At 30.9% G+C, this 22660-nt stretch overlaps 3 protein-coding genes and 1 long non-coding RNA gene across 7 annotated transcripts; 1 reads left to right on the top strand and 3 right to left on the bottom strand.

Moving 5' to 3' along the window:
* Positions 1-320: 320 nt before the first annotated feature.
* LOC108473999 (uncharacterized protein At1g03900) lies at positions 321-5936 on the bottom strand. Of its 4 annotated transcripts, none has more exons than XM_017775849.2 (8): positions 5584-5899; positions 3466-3497; positions 2727-2827; positions 2560-2632; positions 2428-2459; positions 1272-1362; positions 1030-1141; positions 321-930 (listed from the first exon to the last, which is right to left on the bottom strand). In XM_017775849.2, exons 1-8 carry the CDS (start codon positions 5710-5712, stop codon positions 562-564), a joined length of 939 nt encoding a protein of 312 aa, XP_017631338.1. In that variant the 5' UTR covers positions 5713-5899; the 3' UTR covers positions 321-561. The 4 variants fall into 4 exon arrangements, with proteins under 4 accessions (XP_017631338.1, XP_017631337.1, XP_052877679.1 ...); XM_017775848.2 differs by having other exon boundaries at positions 2428-2489; positions 5584-5893; XM_053021719.1 differs by lacking the exon at positions 3466-3497 and having other exon boundaries at positions 5584-5936.
* Positions 5937-10174: 4238 nt separating this feature from the next.
* On the bottom strand, positions 10175-11352 carry LOC108472607 (uncharacterized). The gene is made up of 2 exons (XR_001869569.2): positions 10899-11352; positions 10175-10776 (listed from the first exon to the last, which is right to left on the bottom strand). It is a non-coding gene; the product is annotated as an uncharacterized LOC108472607 (long non-coding RNA).
* Positions 11353-16810: 5458 nt separating this feature from the next.
* LOC108470908 (uncharacterized) lies at positions 16811-18675 on the top strand. The gene is made up of 3 exons (XM_017772428.2): positions 16811-17727; positions 17824-17923; positions 18415-18675. Exons 1-2 carry the CDS (start codon positions 17092-17094, stop codon positions 17914-17916), a joined length of 729 nt encoding a protein of 242 aa, XP_017627917.1. The 5' UTR covers positions 16811-17091; the 3' UTR covers positions 17917-17923; positions 18415-18675.
* A 615-nt stretch (positions 18676-19290) lies between these two features.
* Positions 19291-20683, bottom strand: LOC108472486 (transcription factor PAR1-like). Its single transcript, XM_017774024.2, has one exon. The coding sequence runs from the start codon at positions 19941-19943 to the stop codon at positions 19524-19526; it is 420 nt and encodes a 139-aa protein (XP_017629513.1). The 5' UTR covers positions 19944-20683; the 3' UTR covers positions 19291-19523.
* Between the last annotated feature and the right edge of the window lie 1977 nt (positions 20684-22660).

Here is a 22660-nt window from a genome sequence, read left to right on the forward strand (position 1 = left end):
AAAATATAAAAATGAAAGAGCTAGACATTCAACATTAAATTTGACATCATACTCTAATATTTATTAATGGCTTAAAATTTAATTTTTAAATATTTTGTTAATGATTAAATTGATATTAAATTGATTTATCACACTAGATATGATTTGTTATTATTACTATAGAAGGAATTAGATTACGTAAAGAAGGGAGTGGAAGAAAGTGGCGATGGAGACGACGACTAGTGAAATAGCAGTTACTATATTAAAATTAGGTAAAACATTAGAGATAGTAGATTACCTTGGCACCCACGAAGAAAGGTGTGTAAAGAATTTTGTATAAATTCTTATTAAGAATGAAAAGTCATGTTTATTATATATATAAAAAAATAAAAATAAAAACGAAAGCCAATTTTAGATTATTCTCATGTCGTGTATGTTCCAAGTATATGGTCTACTAAACGGAGTAATTACCGGAGGAATGGTAAATTTAACAGTAGGACCTAATTCCAACCATCACCATAAAAATACAAACAAAACATTTGCATATTCCCATTACAAACATAACACCCTGACTGCAAGCCTCTACCCTGCTGCTTGAAAATCCCCAAAATCATCCTCCTCTATGTCTTCTGTGCTCTGACTTTCACCACATTGTTGTTCATCTCTATGCTCTTTCTCGGACTTCGAAGCCTTCTTTTCTGAAGTTCCGTCTAACTGGAGATCCGGGGGTGAGCTTGTTGGAGAATTCCCAGTCGTTTCTACAGGTGAAAGTTGTGCTGGTGGATGTGGCTGGGGTGACTTAAGGGCGCTAGCTACAGGTGAAAGCGGTGTCGGTGGGGGAGGTGGTGGTTTGATGCTAAGGATGGGCTCTTTCCGATTGCCTTTGTCAGCCAAAGACATCTTGTCAATGCCCAGCTCCGCAGCTTTTGACTTCAGAGTAGAGCCACCTTTCTGAGCATTTGGCATCAATAAGGGAGAAAACCTTTTAGAAAGTACTTGAATGTGAAATGCTGTTGTTATATTGTATTAAAAAGATGTAAAATGGCACACATTTTTTAATTGAAGTACAATGGTCTCCCCCTCCTTTAAACTGTAATCAACTGAGGAAGATTTCTGGAATTGCTGCTCCATCTCTTCCGCAGTTTTCTTTTTGTTCAAGTATCTTCAATACGATTTAAAGTTATTAGTGCAGTATTCATTCATATTCTTTGAAAAAACGAAGCAGCATGAACTTAAGAAATCACAGAATAGGAAAGCAAATGAAATAATAGTGCACAAATATGAAAGCATACTTCATATGGTCATGCAGGGCTGCTTGGAAATCATAAGCCTCTGTTCTCTCTCGAAACCCAATGCCAATGAAAGCATGCCGAAGGCGACCACCTGCATGACTTCTGAAGTAATAAATATAGAGTTTAAAAACTAAATACAATGGCAAATAAGCAAAGCACATCGATCATCATCCTCGGAGATACTTGAACATTTAAAAAGGGAATTGCAATGTTATGACATTTAACACAAACCAGTTGCCTTAATGACAACCACACGGTGATATATACTATTACAACGGAACAGAAGTTAAAAAGGTTTTGGGTACATGGGTATATTGAGACAGTTATACTCCACATAAATTGAGCAGAAGAATAAGTCACAGAACATAATCAGACTATAAAGATTACAAGAACTAGATGGGGTAACCGTAGCTCAAAGACAACATCAGGCAAAGCTAGTATCACGTAAAAGCTATTTCTTCTTTCTTTAGGATGCTGCATTACAAAAGATGGATTCTTCCTTTTTACATAAAAATGGAAATGTTTGATCTTCCTAGATGCTAAATGCAGAAGATAACTTGATACCATAAGGGATGCTCCGAATAGGAAAGGAGTTAAAGGCATAAATACAGCCCTTTTTCAAGAAACTACTTTGATTACAACACCCCTAAGGAAACATAAGTATGAAGAATTCTGTACTCTATTGCTTCATCATAAGAATAGTTAATGATGGAGTCTAGCTAGTACCACAGTAGTAGTACCTCAGTAGTAAGCATCTAAGAATTAACGTCCATATGACTCCTCTATAACAGTTTTGATTTTGCTTTTTTAGTAAGCTTGCATTCAGCCGTATTATTTTGAGTAGTACCGAGAAGCCATAAAATTTGAGGTGCAACTCCAGAAAAGTTCCTAATTACTCAGAGGGAAACGTTGTGGTGTGTTTCCACCAAAGTTTCTAATTGATTCCAAAGTGCTTCTTCTGTTATTATTTTAACTTAAAACTTTACAGCATCAGAAAGGCAGAATATAATCAAGGAATATATGCACGTGTCAGAATGGCAAGAATTTTATATACAACAATTGCAAGAAAACATTAACAAGAAAAGGACTGACCGGAAAATTTTAAATCGAATTCATAATTAAAAGTAAATTTAAAAGAGGAGAAAGCAAAAATTACCAATATTCTCCTCAATCCGAAGAACAAAATATCTGCAGAACACACACATTTGAGATAATGGGCTGCATCAAAATTAAAGCAATATAGCTCTGCTCACACATCAAAATCTAACGTATACTTATTTGTACATACCTACTGCTATCAATTACAGATTCCACTGGATGTGGCTCTCCATCTCTCAGAAATGCTCGAGCATACAATTCACCTAAGAAGAAGAGTGAGTTCTAGCACTAAACAATCATCTAATAAAAAAGATAACAAAATACATATTACCCTACCAAGCACAAAACTAAGTTTACCTGTATTCTTGTCTTCAAGCCTGATAATGCATTCTTCTCCCTTGCTAATGACTTTCAAAGTTCCCTCCCATGCCCATTTGTTGACATTCCATTCATCAGCCCTGAGATAAATTTAAGAAAAAATATCCATATCTACCCCAGCAAGAAAATCTTAATCATTGTTAACTGATCTAACAGCCGCAATAAACTCAGCACATAACCTAATTGTTGAAATTATTGCATACACTGTAGTGCTGCCTGGATCAGATATTTTACGCACTCTCCTTCTTGAAGGTTAAGGAGAAATATATTCATCGGGTTTGGGCAGTGAAAGACTTTTCCATTATCCTACAGCTTCTTAGCTATTAAAAACAATTCTTTTCATGGAGAAATAAATTTAGTTTCAAATTTTGGGGCAAAATGGTATAGATATCTCTATCTGTTTATTACATGATGATTTTTTCTTTTCAGCAATATGGCTGATTTTATGCAAGTTGACACCAAGATAGAAAACAAACAAAAAGAAATGAACAAAGGTTCACCTAACATGATGACAAACTTAACAGTTCCTATTATTGACAATGCAGGTTACACAAATGGAAGCGAATTGCAATCACGCAAATAGAGAAAGAACGATAGGTAAGGTTTTCAACATCATTGTGAATAGAACATGGTAAACACAATATAATACAAATGATATCATTCACGTTTTTTTTCTCTAGCATACTGGGTATCATATCTTGACAAGTAGGACAACTACCTGTAAGATGCTGCAGTTTTCCTTGGAGGTATCTGCAGAAGTAATGTGTTGAATTAGCTAGATAGCATAGCAGGCACAGAAGGTAAAGAGGATAAAAGTGGGAAAATACCACAAGATTGGATTTCACGAAAGTAGGACACCTAGGTGATTAGAATTTGTGGTTGTATTCTGATATGAAAACTTGAGGAAATGGAGATAATAAATAAAGAACAAATATTTACATGTAAAGCAATCCCCTTGCTTCAACCTAGGTTTCCTTAGAAGTAACAACCAAAGGTCAATTGCATCATACACAGAAAAGATTCTTGGAATTCACCGATAATAACTCCCTCCCTCCCTCTATCTCTGCATGCAGACACAGATAAAGACACACACACACACACATGCACACAAATACATATATCCATTTCTAGTCCCCTAAGAACAAGCATTATGAGTCCAACAAGGACTTAGACACATTCTACAAGTTTGAGGAGGGAACGAGCAAACTTAAACAACACGATATTTTGCATTTGATCGAGAAACATGCAAACATGCAGAATTGGTAGTCAAATACCAATATCTAGACTCTTTAAGAACTAGCGCTCCTTGGACAGTTCAGTAATCAAGAAACATGCAAAATTGTCATAGTGTTGGCATAAATGCAAACATAGATTGAGATGTGGCAAAATATCAAATCACCAAAGAAAAACATTCTTATCAGATTATTTACAGTGATGCTTGAGACAGTTCAAGTCTAGCTTTCCATTTTGAATATACAATCTTGATAAGACTTATTCATTACAAAAATTGGAGTGGCAGTAATTTTAGAATTGTGTTATGATCAAGTGTAATTGGCACTAATCTAAAGATCAAAAAGCATAAATCATTATGGTTGGAAAGCTAGTTAAGTCAAGTTTTTGATGATTCAAGTTGTTCAGCAATTGGAACTTCCTAGAGGGTTCCTAAATGGCATATATTGGTTTCCTACACATTGTTCACACACTCTATTTCTAGAATAGAGTTGTACATTAATATTTGATCAGACTGTCACTGATAATTGTTACAGTACTTCTATTTCAAAAACTAACTATGCCTGGAGTGCAATTCCTGGAGAACATTGGATTACATAAAATTGTTTTCCAGATGAAATTATCTTCCTTTAACTCTACATATCTCTAACCAGTTCTTTGAGTTTAGATTGGTGATGTTTAGTCCAATATCTCAAGGGTGGTAAAGTGAAATTAGATCTCTACTGTAGTTTACTCATGATCTAGGACTTATTTTCTACAAACTGGCATCAAGATCAGTTTTTTCTTTTTTTATTCTATCAAGGTACCATTTCGGGAAGAGGGATTCACAACATGCCAGCTTTTTCAATTGGGGAATACGCACACCTTAACAGACCAAACACCCAAATGCTTGTATCAGAGATCGTGTTATAATCAGGTTGGCATAGGATTTCATCTCAGTATCATAAATTCATGCAAGGTAAAGTTATCAGCTTCAGACAGTTCTGCATAAATCATAAAAAATAACGATCAAGAAAGACGACTATCTGCAAAACAAATTGATTAAGCAAATGAAAAAGACTGCAGAATAATTTAAATGGATCCCTACCATACCATATTTGAAGGAAAACATTTTTGAATCCCTGGTTTCTGACATTCATGATGTAAGGCAAAAGTCTATCTTGTAGACGCAAGTAAAATCCATTTACCAAAGCAAACAATGGTCCAATCCACTTATTTACTTTTTATATAAAAAATGTTCCAAACCTAAAATATCCTAAATAAAAACTATCCATCTCAATTTACATTAAAATTGAGCATAGACAATTCATCCGCTTAGAAGTCCCACCTCAATTTACAATAACTGTGTCTAGAGTTCCATTAAGTAATTGTTTACGTTGCTCGTTGCAAAATTGAAGTCCACGTTGAAAAGGCATAACTAGCAATCTAATAATTCTAACCATTGAATCTGAATCTTGATCCACTACCAAACTAAATAGAATTCAGCTAGAATTGAACGAATTGAGTGTGATCCGAGGAAAAACAGTAGAAGTTCAAAGTTGACGTGCAACAGATCGAGAGATTCGTATGATGCATAAAGAGTAAAGAGAGGAAATGGGGGACTGACCAAATAAACATAACATTCAGAGACTTGAAAGAGGACAATTTCTAAGGCTTCCTGAATCTCCTCGCTCTCGGCCTTACCAACTTCGCCATCCTCGTTGGCTGCGGCGGGCTCTTTGCCTTTCTCCATCATCGCGCTCACCAGCAGGCAACCAAACAGACACCTTCCCACTCAGCTTCCTGACTTTATGTGTATTTTCCAAATTTTGTCTCACCCAATTTTTGGTTTCTCTTTTCCAAATACGCTACAGTTTTTTTCTTTCTTTCTCTCTATCTAGCTTTTATTTTCATTTTTTATTTTATTTTAGATCTATGTAAAATAATAAAACTAAAGTTTTTCAAAACCGAGCAGTTAAATTACAATCACATCATTAGTTTTCCACCATCTAATCCATATATCTATTTAATTAAATAAATTATTAAAAATAGAGAAAACATGTCAATAATTTTTTAACTTGATTCAATTAATTTATATTGATTCATAATATATTAATTCATGAGTCAATTAATTTAATCTATCGAATCGACCGATATCACATTTAATTTTAATCAAATCAATCGATCTAATTCAATTCAAGTAATATTGTTCAAAACCAAATTAATTGGTATTACATTTAATTTTGTATTATTTTTTACACAAACTAATAGGTGTCGATTTTGATCTCTTACAATACATCTTTTCACATTTATTGATATTCTTCATACATAAATATTTTATCACACACCAATGACTCTTTTATATATATTACTTATGATTGGGGTAAGGGGTTTCTTCTTCTCTTTTACTCCTCAATCTGGCCAACCACCATACACAATGTTTGGAGCCCTTCTTGCACCTCTATGGAAGCTCTTGACTACTTCTCCCTCTCATCTCAATTACTGCTGGTTTTTCGCCTTACATGAGTGAATCGCTTTAATTTTTTTTTTTTTATTAAAATTTTACATTAATAATTTATGCGGTGAATATAAATCTATATTTAATCTTTAAAATCAATTAAAATGATTTATTTAAATGAAATTCACCTCAAAAACCCATAATAGTATTTTTTAAAAATTTTAAAGCAAGTAAATTGACATCAAACACCTCTTGCGAAAAAATTATACACCAGCATTTCCGACGAGACTGTTTGTCATGGCTTCAATGACACATCTATATGAAAAGAATTCCCAGTTCTTTGATCGTGGCTTTATTGGTCAATTATATACCCCTCACCATTTTGAAAATTAAGGGTTACTCCCCTCCTAATTTATATATGAAAAAATATAGTATATGAACCCTCATGAACAAGTGGTTATAAAACCCATCATTAGTTGTATTACACATAAAAAAAAAAAAAGAAGAAGAAGCGAATTTGGGGTTGTGAACTCCTCACCAATATGGGTTGGTACCCTTGCAAATACGAGGCGTAAACTTTTAATAAATTCGAAATCTAAAAATTTAGTGTTATCTTATATGGTCACTCTTTATTTATTGCTCAACTTTATAATTTTTTGTCCTTTAAGGTAAATCGTTCTCTAGCGTAATTTTAAACAATTCCCTACAAATTTAATCTCGAATGGTGGTTCATTACTTATTGCTCAACTTTACACCTCTCCGTCCTCCAAGGGTGAATTGTCCTTAAGTATAATTCTAAATGGCTGCCATGAATGTAACTTTGGACAATTGACCATTACTTATTGCTTGACTTTATGGCTCTTTGCCCTCCAAGGGTGAACCGTCCTCAAGCGTAATCCTAAGCAGTTGCCTACAAGTACAATTCCAAACGATGGCTCATTACTTATTGCTGAACTGTCCTCAAGCATATTTCCGAACGATTTCCCACGAGCATAATCTCAAACCACAACTCATTATTTGTTGCTCAATTTTACAACTCTCACACCCCTTAAAGGATTACTCCCCTACAACTCCTAAAAGATACAACTCTCACACCATCCTAAACCCCACACCCCTTAAAGGATTACTCCCCTACAACTCCTAAAAGATACAACTCTCGCACCATCCTAAGGGTTTACTCTCCTAAAGGTACAACTCTTAAGGTCTAACTTTTACACCCTCTTAAGGATTCACTCTCCTAAAAGTATGACTCCTAAAGGTATAAATCTCACACTCTCCTAAGGGATTGCTCTGATAAGATCTAGGACCAAGTTATAGTGTTCTTACCCACTAAGACTCTTTAAGGGCATTAGTTCAAACCCCACCAGGGTCAAAATGCTTAAACATTTCCTTGGTGAACTAGGCACTCCCACTAAACTTTGTGAACCTGTCGAGGGCTCTCCACGGAGTTGAAAGACAAAATCTTAATACTAAAATTGAGTACAAACATCTTAAGAACAATACTTTCTTTGAAGGTTGGTACCAATCCAGAAAGAGACCTTCCCTCAATAAAACTCAAAATGAAAAATTCTATAAATAAAGATAAATGTTATTCTATTTTTAATACTCAAAGTTCTTTTGTTTTGAGAATATTTGGCTAATGAGTTATGACGGAAGAAAATGTTATAGATCTTGTTTATACTATAAATTTTATTTTCTTTCTTCTTCTTTTTTTTTTTTTTTTTGAATTATGACAAATTTCATCTAACTTTTTTCTGTGCATGTTTACTTGGTTTAGAGCTTTGTTTAATGTACCTTGTTTACGATGCATCAAGTAGGACCATATATTTAACAAGTGAAAATGGTTTTCAAGTGTGTTTTATTTCAAGTTTTAAAATTATCTAAAGATCAGAAGCATAGTTAGGAATTGATAAGAGCTTTAAAATAGAAAATTTTTATTTAGGCCTTTTAAAAATTTTAAAAATTTAAATTAGTAAAAATAAAATTATATTTTTATCCTTGTGAAAGAATAAAATTTAATTTAATCTTTTAAAAATTATAAATATATAAACTATTAAAATAATAAAATTATAATTTTATTATCGTAAAAATTATAATTTAATTTCCACACTTAAAATTTTTTTAACTTCACCCATAATCAAGCTATAACAAGTGACTAAACTTCATATAATAGTTATATACAAATATCGATGTTTACTACTTTACTATAAGTTGTTGGTTTAAAATTAATTATTTTCTCTTTGGCTCGTCAATAGTTAGGTGGAAAATGAAAACAATCCGCACTCAAAGAGAAAACAACCATTTATTATTCATTACATCATTATGCAGAATAAGGAAGAAATAGTAGCATATTCAGTACATCATTATGCAAAACTCGATATCCTAGATTTACGTTTTTGACTCTCCTAAGCTTGGAAATATATGTATTATATTTTATCAGATTTATTATTGTAAATATCATTTTATGATTTTCTTTAAAATTTTACTATCTTAATTCAAACGTTTTCCATATCAATTTTTTCAACAAAATCTTTAATTATAAAATACAATAAATTAAGTTTATCTCGTTTATCTTCTCAAATCTTTTGTAAAAATAAAAATAAAAAATAAAAATTCAATGTACAATTTGAAATGAAAAAATTTATCTAAAAACATCATATATCGTGTCGATTAAATTGTTGTTTTATTTTTAATAATATTTAACAATTTAATGATTGAAATATAATAAATCAATAATATTATTTTTATATAAAAATAATATTTAATAATATCAAAACATAATTTAAACAATACATATATATATATATATATATAAGGCTACATTTATTATTGAGTCAAATCATGATTTCAAAATAAAACAATCATCATCACATATTTTTCAAACCAAGTTTTAAGATTGGAATTTCAACCCAAGTTAAAAAAAGAACTAACAACAAAATTTATAACTTTTATCTTTTACAAATTATTTTTGGCATTTGTACTTGGTAAGTAAGTCTATATTGACCTCCTTTAAAATTCATAATTAGGTTAATTTTGATACTTGTTTTATTTTATTTTTTGGTTCATTTTGACACTTTAACTTGACAACTAGAGTTATTTTGATTCATGAGCTTAAAAAATTTAAAAGTTTAATAATGTAACGCTCTGAGATTCTGACACATTATCACTTGAAAAAAAAAGTTTAGATGATGATGTGGTATGATCTTAGAGTATCATATTTAATGTTTTAATAATCGAATCGATCGTTAAACTAGTTAGATCACCAATTCTTGATACCAATTCAACCAGTTCAACAATAATTAAAAATTCATAAGAATCTAAAAAAAGTAGAACTTATTTCACTTGCCTTTTTAAATTTTTATAAATTTTTAATTATTTATTTAATTATTGTTGGTCCAATAATCAAATTGGTTAAATTGAAAAGAGATGGTCTAACTTATTCAACCATAAGTTTGATTATTAAAAACATTGAATATGACACTGAAATTGTACCACATCATCATCTATTTTTTTTTTAATTTTCAAACTCAAAATGCTATATCATTAAACTTTTAGATTTTTCAAGTTTAAGGATAAAGATGGACCTAATTGTCAATTTAAGTGCCAAAGTGAAAAAAAATATACAAGTTGTAAAGTAAACCTAGTTGTCAAATTCAAAAACCAACGTGGATCTACTTATTAAGTTCAGGTACCAAAAGTTACATTATCCTTTTTTTTTTTTTTCATAATCATTATCAGAATGAAATTAAATGAATAACTATTTTTAACTTTAAAACTCAAAATCCATTAAAAAAAGTTCACCAATATGGACCTACTTACCAAATTTAGGGACCAAAAGTTGTATTATCTCAACTTTTTCAAAAAGTAAATTTCGCCCTAATTTTTAAAATCAATTTTCAATCTCATGCTAAATTAATTTTAGTTTACCCTAAAAAATATTCAACAGATTCGATGGTCTTGGTTGCTTGAAAGGCTCCTCAGAAATGGCCACCAAGCTACCTCTGATTGAATCCCCCTTGCATCCAAAATCAACAGAGTGAGTAAAAGGAACACTGGGATTATTAAGCCCAATTATTTGCCCCACACAAATTAACCTCACTCTCCAGTTTCTGGATCTCCTCACCTTCCCTTGCTTCTCAGAACCAGGCTTTACTGCTCTGTCATCTGCCACAACCTGCTGCTTATCAAGACTTGAAGAGTCATCAGACACTGCAGTGAGCAGGCTGTTGGCTAGTTGAATCCCCTAACTCCAATTAGCCTGAGCCGGTGCTTCACCACAGTGGTGGTTGTTGTCACCCTCTCCAATCTGTCGAGACTGCCCCCAAGTTTTAAACACCAATCCAACGACAAAACACCCCAAATCTACAGAACCAAAAAAAAAAAAAAACCTCATCGATCAACACAATTAGAACAACAACCACCGATGAATATCAAAACTAAATTAAAGATACACAATGAAACAAAGAAATTCTCAGCAGCCTTACCTTCGTTCGTTCGATTTCAGATCTTCGTCGGTCTTTCTCTGTTCGTTTAATCACTGGATCTTGTTTTCGACCTCTATGTTTAACGTACACGTGTACGGTAGTGAGTGGCCTCCGGTCAAACGAACGGAGAGATGCGTGTGGGTGAGTGCATCAAAAGAGCCGTAATCAGGAAGTAATTCATAGTGGGGTAGGGGAGTATTCCACTCACGATCTACTCCTTCGCGTGTTTAGCACCAACCAGATGGAGCTGAGGAGAGTGAATGGACGACAAGTTGCGTCATATGGTTAGATTATATTATACCTGGGACTTTGTAACTTATTTGATAAATTAAAATTCACATCAGCATCGATTGAGTCGTGTGTTATTGTTGGTATATAAAAACGTAGGTTGAAGTTCACCGTAAAGTATTATTCATTTATTTAAATATATTGAGAATAATTATACTATCATTTAATAATTGAATGTAATAAAAGAGGTTATTTGCAAAATTATAAAGCAACTTACCAAGAACATTAACCATAAATTTTACGGACTTCCTATCTTGATATACATTGAATTTAATTTTTAAATGGATTAATATATATGTTAAATCATAAATATAAAAAGTAAAAAAAACTTTTCTAGTCCCTTAATTTTGATATTAAGTAAATTGGTCTCTTTAAAAAAATTAAAGCAACTTGATCATTATCGGTTTCAAAAGTAAGCAACTAATGACAATTAATTATTGTTTATGTGTTTTTTTTGTTAATTGTACATATTTTTATTGATAAAATAACAGATTTAATTTTTAAAGTTTATGCATTTTGTCAATTTGGTCTTAATTTAATAAACTTAACCCACGACATTCACACATTTGTCAACTTGAACTTGATTTATCAAATTTACTCATTCTGCCAATATTTATATAAGATATATAAACATCAAAGGTTAAATTTATTATTATACCAATCAAAATTAGGTACAAATAACAAAAAAATATTAATGTTTTGATTAATTATCTTTATTTGTTCACTTTTGAAATAAATAGAATTTAAATTGCTCTAATTTTTTTGAAAGGAACTAATTTGTTGAATTTAAAAAAATTATTTTTAGCAAAAAAATAATAATTGAGATTTAAAATTGAGTAAAAAATAAGCATCAGCAGTGTATATATATTAATTTAATCTCTCCACATAAAATAAAAGAACAATTTAATCCTCACTTTAGGAAAAAAATTTGATCAAACCCATATAATAATAAAAATCATTAATGAGATTTTGACTTGATGAGAACTAAATTTGAAAATTTTAAATTCGATGTGAGTTGGATTTAAATTTATTTTGTTGATTCGAAAAAATTACAAGGAGAGCTAAAATAATTAAGTGCCATTTATTTTTACAAATTTTAAATAAAATTTAAACAATACTTATTATCATTTAATCTGAGCTTTTTCTTATAATAATCACAAGATAAATGAAGTTAGATGAGTTTTCATGTTAATAAATGAAGCAAATTTGACAGAAGAGAAGATAGTCAAAATCCTTGGGCTGTAAATTACTGAATTCAGAGATTGAGGCTGTTTATCTTCATCTCCTACCTTCCCCCACTTTCTTATGATGGACTGCATTATGCATATGCCATTCAACGTATAGATGGACTACCATATATTAGTTATTTTTATAATGATAAGGAAAAGGAAAACCATTTCTTATAAATGGACTTTAAAAATGGTATCAACAAGACTCCTACCAATAACACCAACTACTAAAATAAAAGGGTTGGGTTCATATTGTGAGAAAAATCACAATGTTGAAGTGTTTTAGAAAGTCCATTAAGGATTCAATTCCCATGTTTTGAAATGTAATGTCCTTTTACCCCTTTTTAGGGATATCATGGTTGGGTGCTCGGCCCGCCTGTAATAAATTAATATTAAAATAAAAGTTATATAATATCTAAACAATAACAATAAATATTAATAATATAATAATAAAAGGTAGCAGCTTTTTTTTTTCAAACTTTGGGCTGAGTTGGGCCGAAGTCAAAAAATCTTACTTGAGGGCCTAATTTATTTTGAAAATGACCATCTTTTTTTGCCCAAACTCTTTTTTTTAGCCTATATTTTTATCCAAATCTATTCACTTTTCGAACGGGCCACCAGGTCTAAGTAAAATGGAGGTAGAGATATTTTTAAATCCATCACTGCTTCATAATTACCATGCTTTATTCTATTACTTACCTCGTTCCACTATGAATATATAAATTTGAAAAGCATTACTATCTCCGTGGAAATTGGATGCATCCATCTCCACCTCTCCCTGCTTTGCTTTGATTTAATTTTTGCTACTTGTCTTTAATATTTTTAATCTTTTTAAAATTAAGTAAATGTTTAAATATAATTCTTCAAAAAACTATTTAAAACATAAAATATATATTTTATATTACGTTATTACATTTTTACCTTTTAATAATTTATTTATACAAAAATAAAATAATAATTTCATATAATTAAACCAAGGGACACGCAATTACCATAATCAATTCATACTTATTATTCAAAGGAAAAATCCATCCCACATTGCATTCACCTTTCAAAAAAAAAAATATTTACTCTATTCGAAAGAATTGATTTGAAATCTGTCAAATGATTTGGATTTTATTTTTGGGATTCATAATTGCTCATATTAATAATGTTATCTTTAATATTTTAATTTAATTTCTCTCTAGACATGTAATATATTTTACCATTATACCTAATATTTATGGGTAAAATCTTGTATTTTATTTTAAGTGATAGTTAGGCTTAGGCTCGAATGGGGACTAAATTCCCAAAAATTCCTTCCTAGCTATTGATATTTATCGCAATTAACGGTAATATATTCAACATCGATTGTTGTTAAAAAATATAACGTTGCAAAGAAAAACCCGTATATGCAATTACAATTTGAAGCGTATATGTGGTAATATTTACGGAAGAACAAATGAACAAAAAGTGTAATGACACAAATTCACAGGCAATGGAAAAGTGAGTTATAGGGCCTCCGTCTTAGTGAAATAAGTTCAAAATAATTATTAAAAATATTTATGAGCCTAATGGTGTGTCTAATTAGGATCTAATTAAGTGAATTTAGCTTAATTTAGAGTAAGTAATAAAAAGGATTAAATTGAATAAAAGGTAAAAGTTTAATTATAAAGCAATAGAAAATAAAAGGATTAAAATGGAAATTAAACCATTGACTACAAATGAGGTGGCATATTGGTGAAATAAAATCAAAGATTTTTTTAGGTTTTATATATTATAATGATTATTATTATGGTTTTCTATTAAATTGTTATGATTATTTAATTGATAATATATTATAAATAAATTAAATAGAAGACAATTGTATGGTAATAAAATACACATGTGTAAGAATTGTATGGGTACATTTGTAATTTAAATATTTAATTACTTATAATTTAAGTATAAAAATATTTTATAATTATTAATTATATTAATTAAATCATGAGATTTTTATTTAATAAGCAAATTAGATAATGACATTTGTAATAATATAAATATGTACACTTGTTATATAATTATTAATTTACTTAATATTAAAGTAAAAGATATTTTAATATATTATATTAATATTATATTATGTTAATAAAATAATAAAGTATAAAAGAATTAAAGAAATAAAGAAACAAAAGGAAATAGAAACAGAGTTGAAAACGGGAAAGCATGGGAGAAAAAGAGAAAGAAAAGGGAAAGAAAAATAAAAGAGAAAATTAAGGATTTGAAGCTTGGAGTTAATTTGGTAAGTCAATTAAGTCCTTTTTAGTTAATTTTGATATTTTAGGAGCTTTGAAACAAGATTTTGATGAAATTAAGTTGATAGTTCAAGAGTTTATATGTTTCCAAGTAGGGTTCATGTTGGAAAAATTATGGAATTAGGGATTTAATTGAATGAATTCTAAGTTAGAATTGATTAAGGGATTAAATTGTAAACTAGGCTATAAGTTTTATGTTGTAGGGACTAAATTGAAGAAATTTCGAAATTAGGGAAATATGCTGGAAATTTTATAGTTAAATATAAGTTTAGACAAAATTTGAATAGAAAAGAGAGTGAATTGGATTAAGAAAATAATTAAGTTTAGTTAGGATTAAATTGGGAATAAGGTAGGAGTTGTTTAGAAAATTTAATTATTTATTATAATTAATGCTGTAAATAATAATGTAAATTACTATTATTTTCGTAGCCAACAAAGAACCGGAAGCATCAAGATCGAAAGGAAAGGAGAAAGTCATCGAGGACTAAAACGGAGAATTACGGTGTGTATTACTATAATTCAAATTTTAATTATTATTGATTGCTGAAATTTTAATTGTTATGTATGGTAAATAAGACTTGAGGTAAGTATGTGAAATCGATATGAATATTGAGTGAAAATGAAAGTGATATAAATTGAATCAAATTGAATTGAATAAGTGAGTTATGGAATATGTGATTATTTGAAAAGTGTATTGATTGAAAATAAATAAATTGTGACAAATGTATGGTGTTGATGGTATACACTTGTGTGAAAATTAATTTGTATATGAATTAAGATAATAGATATTTGAATTGAATGAGTATTGAAAATTTTTTGTGTAAATGAAATTGAAATTAGAAAAAAAATAAAATAATACCCTATTAACTTGTCGGATTAGATTCGATACAAATGATATGCCATTGGATTTGTGATGTGACGAAGAGATTGTAGTTCGGCCGAGAGGATGTTTCTGTTATTATATACTTCGGTTTATCCGAATAGGCATTTAATGCCTTATTGGTGTGTTTAGGAGGATATATTATACCGGTGTGTTATGGAGGATTTACAATATTCCGGGTGTGTTTGGGTTGGACATTCTGGTGTGTTTGGATGGAATCCGCGTATCTGTCATAATCCGAGCTTTGTTAATAGGGTAAATAATTGAAATGAAATTTTGAAAATGAGATTATTTGTTTTAGCACTATTGAAAAGTACGAGAAAGAATGTATGAACTAAATTATGAATTGAGTTAGTATGAGAAAAATAAATTATGAATTTAAGATTTATGAAGTAAAATAATTTTATATAAAAGTAGTTTAAATAATTATAAAATTTATGGTTGATGTTTGTAATTTATTAATGTTAAATAGTCTTGATTTATTTATAGTAATACCATGAGTATATCCATACTCAACGTCTGTTGTTTCCGTCATGTGAGTTAGTAGAAGTCAAGTGTCCCGGCTCAGTATTCAGAATAATCCCGACTCCAACACAAACTTGGTGATGTATATTTTTCTTTTGGGTAAAGGTGGCATGTACATAGGTGTTATTTAGTCACTTGAATATGTATATTACTTTGGATAGTGAAGGATGAATTATTAAATTTAGATGGTTAAATGAAATGGTAAGGAAAGTACATGATATTTTGATACATGAACATTAAGTTGTTAAATGAATGAAATTTTTAATCAATTTTGAATGATGCTATGATAGTTATTAAATTAAAATTTTGTTAATAATATAAATATTAGTATATGAATGTGAAATATTGGTGTTGGTTGTTTTGGTTTGAATTTGCAGGAGGTTTAGGTAAAAATAAGTAGAAATGCTGCTGAAATTTTTATAAAAAAAAAATTAGAATACTCGAACAAGTCCCGTTCTACTTTTAATACGTGTTTGAACTTCGAGAGTTCAAGATAGGGACTTAATTATTATATTATACTATGAAAGTTATATTAATTATAAATTATTCGTAAGTTGTCTGATATGTCCGGTAATACCTCATAACCTCGTTCCGGTAACAGTTTGGGGTTAGGGGTGTTACAAAAAGGCTACAGGTCATCGCCATTTATTTATACCTACCATTCTTGTGCGTCCTTGTTCTTAAAACTCAACCTCAACAATCAGTCATGGCTGACTTGTGCTTTCACGTTCGAAAACTAGGAACATACACCATCTTCCCTTCTTCAACTGCCTTTCAACTTGTATTTAATTATTTCTTTCTCTTTCTAATGTTCAGATCCCTCTGTATGCCTTAACGCTTAAGGTTCTTGTTTCATTTTCATTCACTAACGAACATGAAGAGGACTTTCATGCACGAAAACCCAAGGGACATATAGAAAGAAAGCGTTGGTGGTTGTTTAATACGTTATTGCCGTAACAAAACCCTAGGGACAGATTCTTCAACAAATCAATTACCAAATGGAAGAATATTCAAAAGGAAACCTAGAGGTAGAGGATTCCCAGAATGTACAAGTGCATGAAGAAGAAAACAAGGACGAATTTGGTGTAGTAAATGGTGGGGAAGATGATTCCAGTTCAAGTAGTAGCAGTTCGGACAAGGAGGATAATTCAGAGGAGAAACTGGTTTCTGAGTCAGTTGAGGAGAAAGTGGTTTCTGAGTCAGTTGGGGTTTCTTTGACTGAAGATACCGAGCCATCAGTTGAGAAATTGGGAGACTCTGATGTTGCTGAATTGGATGATAAAGAAACAGAAGAGAACGTTTCACCATCTCTAGAGTTAGACCACACTAATGCTAAAGAAACAGAGGAGTTGTCTGCTGCTGATACCACTGTAGTGTCCGAACTCTCAACAGATGTGGAATCAAAGGAAACGGGACAGGATGATACTAATGACTCCACGGTTGGCGGAGCTGTTGTTGTTGCAGACCAAGGAATCACGGACGATAATGGTGGGAATCCATCAGGTTCCCCTGAATTGTCTTCTAACCAAAATGTTGAAGATTCATTGGAAGCAGCAAATGTTCCTCCCGTTGAGACCAGAGATGCTGGTGAAGTTGAAGACAAGCCTGTCATGCATGAAAGCATAGAAAATCAGGTCAATAGCTTAACCTTAGCTAGTATTAGAAAGAATTATGTTTATATTTCCGGCCCTGAATTTGTATTAGCTGAAAGCTGCTTTCATTTTGGACAGACTATTCTATCTGTGGGTAATCGTTCGGTGCAGCCAACTTCTTGGAAGAGTTGCTGTGGACTTTTTGAAGTTCTAAGGCGCTCTGACAGATAAATTCAAGGTGAGGAAACCTGTCATCATAAACATTATTTTCTTACCATCCATGGAAATTTGCTTATCCTTCACTTGCCCTATAGTTAGTCCTAGTTCTAAAACTAAACTAGTATGCTACTAGACTCCTTGGCATTCGACACAATTGTAGCAATCAAGGCTCCCTATAATGTCTAGATATGATTGTAAGCTTCAATGATGAACCTTGTATATATATATATATATATATATATATAGCAGTTCCATAGAGAGAATGTTAGGACATTAGATCACTAGTGGTTCATCATGCAAGTAGGAGATTGGATCTCTATGTTCACTATTAGATTCGACTTAAAAACCCCAAATTCTTCTTTGTAATTGTTAAGAGTTCGAACAGTTCTCAAAGCTAATCAATAGATCCTTTATTGTACCTTTTTTTTAATCTATAATTAACACTGATAAATCTCAATTCAAAATTAGCATAAATAGTTGATCTTCTGCTGCTGCTTTTTTTATTTGCAGTTTGGGGAAAAAACTTAAGCAGAATCTCAAGTTCTTGGTGGAGTTTATAGGTTGTTATGATGTGTTTTATTTTAATTTTTCTCCAGCATTTTCTGCAAAAATAATGGGTGAGAAGATAAGTGAAGTTGGTTTGGGAATGAAATTAGGGTTTTCTTCGTTGGGATGTGCGATTGCCATACGTGGAGTGTTTGAATTTGTTACAATAATATATGTGATGATACAGTGATTTCAATTTCATTTCTTGGGTTTTTCCTTCTAGAATGGTTTAAGATTAAAAACACACTTTGTAGTAACAGTTTCAATTATGACTTTGAATCGTTTGTTCATACTTGGAGTTTGAGATGTTGTCTTAAAATTTTGTTAGAAATTGTTTACAAAGCTAGGGCTCAATCTTGTCTGAAAAAAGTAAATACCAAGCACATCTCTCAATGCAGAGACACACACATTTCCAAAATGGAATGAACTAAAATATCCCAACACTTTGATTTAAACTCAACAAATAAACACAATAGGTGACATCATTGTAATAATATCATTTGAATTTTGTGTTTGTATGATGGTTAAATATCTTATTGTCTCGTGTAATCTAGATTCGAATTTTATTATAATTAATTCATTAAAAAAGAATATAATCATAATCTCATTTAGTTTAATATTAAAATTATTGTTAAAATTATAATAATTAAATGGACGTAAATTATCTAAAGGATTTTGTTTATAAAAAATTTAAAAAAATTATAAAACACCAAAGATGAAGCACTTTCCCTCCCACGCATGATGAAAGCACAACTTACCAGTAAAAAAGAAATAATGAATTACCGAAAGTAGTCTTTATCTCCATTCTTCTTCAATCATCCGTTAACATATTTCTCTGCATTTAGTAATAATTTCTAATTCTGATTTTTCTCCACATTATATATTGAACTATTCAAATAGTTAAAAAGGGTAGTAAACCATAATCAAGAAAAAACAAAACAAAATGAAAAATCAAAGTGGATGGGAAGTGGGAATATAATGTGGGATGATGCTCTCCTTCATCAACTAGCTAGGCAAAAGAACAAAAAAAAAAAAATTACAGTTGAGAGAAACAACCAGTGTGCTTGAATTGATCAACCTCCAAGCTTCCTTTTCTGTTTATCCATGCCTTCAATAAAGCTTGTAAGAACTCTCATGGCCCTAATTTGACCCTGCAAAGCTAATATATACCCAGCAGTTTCTTCAAACAGCTTATCCACCCCTAATGCTTCACCTCCTGGAACTATCCTTTGCAATGCCACAATCTTTCTTTTTACTTCTATCCTCTCATCATCATCATCATCATCGTCTTCTCCTTCTTCTTCTTCTTCTTCTTCCTCTCTCAAAGAATCCTTGTTTTGAGACTTCAAGTAGACTGTCCTTTTCCTGGTGGTGCCCCGGGTTGTTTGGAAAGTGGGAAAAGCTTCATGCAATGCACTTCCCATCAAAGGGTTTTGCTGGGTTTTGCTGTAAAAAGTGGGTGTATTTGTCTGGTTTACGGCATTGATCTCCATTAACAGAGGGGGCAAAGCAAAGCAAAAGGAAAGGAGCTGAGTTTTGGGTGTGCATGAGATGAGAGGGGGGGTGTTATATTCAGAGATTTTGCCAATGCCAGCCAAGGCAATTGAGGCCCCACGGGGTTATCGGGGTTCCCCAAGCGTACGGCGTTTTTCTTTTTCTTTTTCGTATGAGCTGAGCGGTGAAATTCACGCTCTGTGCAAAAGCGCGTGACTGGATTTGTCGTGTAGTGCTTTGCATGTGCCATGGTGAAGGGGTTAAGAGCAGGCAAAATGTACAACAGGGCACATGCAGCGAGTGGAAAGCTGTCTGGAAATATAAAAGAAAACATTGACGGGAATCCCCAAACGCAGTCGGAAGCGAGTGGCGATCAAACGGATTGTCTGGGATCACCTGCGGATAGGTCCATAGAAAAGAAAAAAAAAAAGAAAAAAGGGGACCCACGGAAAGCACATGTGATCACATGGTTTTCTTGAACCAAACACCGCCCATGTGCCTCCCCCATCTTTCCTTACCTCTCCTCTCTCCTATGATCAATATCACTACCACTCGCATGAATGCCACGTGTCTCTTTCTTAGTTGGGACCCACCCCCCTATTCCCCTAAAAGATCTACTCAAAATCTTCCACTTTTTTTTTTTTTTAAATTTTGATTTTCTGTTTGTTTTTTAGTAATTATTTTTGCGGATTGTGGAATTTTTTTTATTATCAGAATTGCACTATTGTTCTTTTTATGTACAAACATATTGTGCGCCTAGATTTCTTTTTTTTTTTTAACGCTTTTTCGTACTAACTTCTTTTAAGTTAAGAATATAAAAAAGTATGTTAATTGCTAGGAAAAAAATTTAAAATATTATTTTATGACAAAATTCTAATACATTTCTATAGAAAATTTAAACATGCCACAAGTGCCTTTTTGGGACTGAATTATGCATTCACGCTGGAAAAAAAATTATTTTGTAAAATAGGTTTTTTTTTTTCAAATTTAAGAAAGTAAGTTTTTTTTTTCTATAATTTTTTTCTTTCTAATTGAGAAAAAACACACTTAATTGGACGCGCTTTTCTTTCTCTCTCCTTAGTTAAAGAAAAAAAAACAGGTTCAGTTGGTACATATTCTTGCCAACTGTACAGAAAACGTATCTAACTAATTCTCTTTTCAAAATTAATCTATTTTCCTAAATTAAAAAAAAAACTATTTAACCAGATTTTTTTTCCACATATAACCCTAATTTAGCTCTTTTGGTGTATCAAAATATTTGATTCAAGCATGATTATAATAGTAGAGTTTTATAGCTTGCGAGTAAGGTTAAATCTTTTAATTTGAAAAATAAATATAAAATATGATTATTTTTTTAATTTTGTTTGAGTTAAAATATATGATGGTAATATAAAAAAATATTTTTGATATATCAGTAGTGAAATCTTTTGTTTGTAATTCACATGCATATTAAGAATTTGTATGTTTCTCACGTTTATTTTTAACTTTTGTTTTTTAATTATATCCAGATATATGTCCACTTGCTAAGATTGTGAAATTAAAAGTGAATGAGTTAATTTCTCATTTAAAAATTGTTTTTAAAGTGTAATAAGAAAAAGACATTTGCAATTCACTAAACTATCAGTCATTCATGCAAAATAACATATCCCATTAAAACGTGGAATTCACTCGTAGTAAATTTTGAAATTGAGGTAAAATTATTTTATCAACTTTTCTCTTTATATTATCTATATTTTTTAATTATTTAGTAATATTTTAGTAATTGTTTTATGTCAGTGACATATAATTTTGGTAAAGTTTTTACCCAAACTCTGAACTCTAAGTCTTGAACCTGGACTCGTTTAAGGTTTAAGATTTAGGATTCGACTTCAAGATTTAAAGTTTGGGGTTAGAAGTTCAGAGTAAAAATTATAAAAATTATGTGTTAATGGTGTGAAAATAAATTGTTGAAATATAATTAAATAATTGAAGATAGACTAAATATTATGAATAGGGTACATAAAATAATTTCATGAAATTTAAAATTTAATATTGAAATCTTAATATTCGTGGATACTTTTTATTATTTCTTTTATATATTTTACAAAATTAAGAAGAAAAAAAGGGTCACAGTGTTAAGATTTCAACTTTAAGGATTAATATAAAATGTCAATCACGTCACTTAATTATGAACAAATCATGATTTAATTATTATTTGACCACGTCACTTAATTAGATTACCAGAGTTAGAGAAGTGTACAATTAATACTAGAAGTCTAGAATTCATCACTCACTTTTACGAGTGAAAAAGATAAATTGTTTTAAACTAATAATAATAAATCATTTAAATTAATTTTATGTAAAAAAAATATATATTTTTAGTGTGGGGTGTCCCTGACATTTATCGGACACGTTGCAGACACATTAGATGATAATTGACGAGCAATCGAAGATTGCCAAAACAAGCCCGACGTGTTCTCCTATTTGGGACTCATGTTTTAGGCTTCAAGCAGAATTTCTTCTCCCAATTAGGCTCTGATTATTTTAAGGATATTTTAGTATCATTAAAACTCTAATCCTAGCCTATTTAAAGGGAGCTTGTATCCCTGTTTTGATACGCCGATTTGAAGTTGCATATGAGTTTTGGTAATTATAGAGATTATTTTATACCCCTTTTGTGAGTGTTCTATGAGATTTAGGATTTTGTTTAACGGTTTACTCTTCGAGATTTTAAACT

Source organism: Gossypium arboreum, chromosome 11, assembly GCF_025698485.1.
Source record: "Gossypium arboreum isolate Shixiya-1 chromosome 11, ASM2569848v2, whole genome shotgun sequence".
Lineage (NCBI taxonomy): Eukaryota > Viridiplantae > Streptophyta > Magnoliopsida > Malvales > Malvaceae > Gossypium > Gossypium arboreum.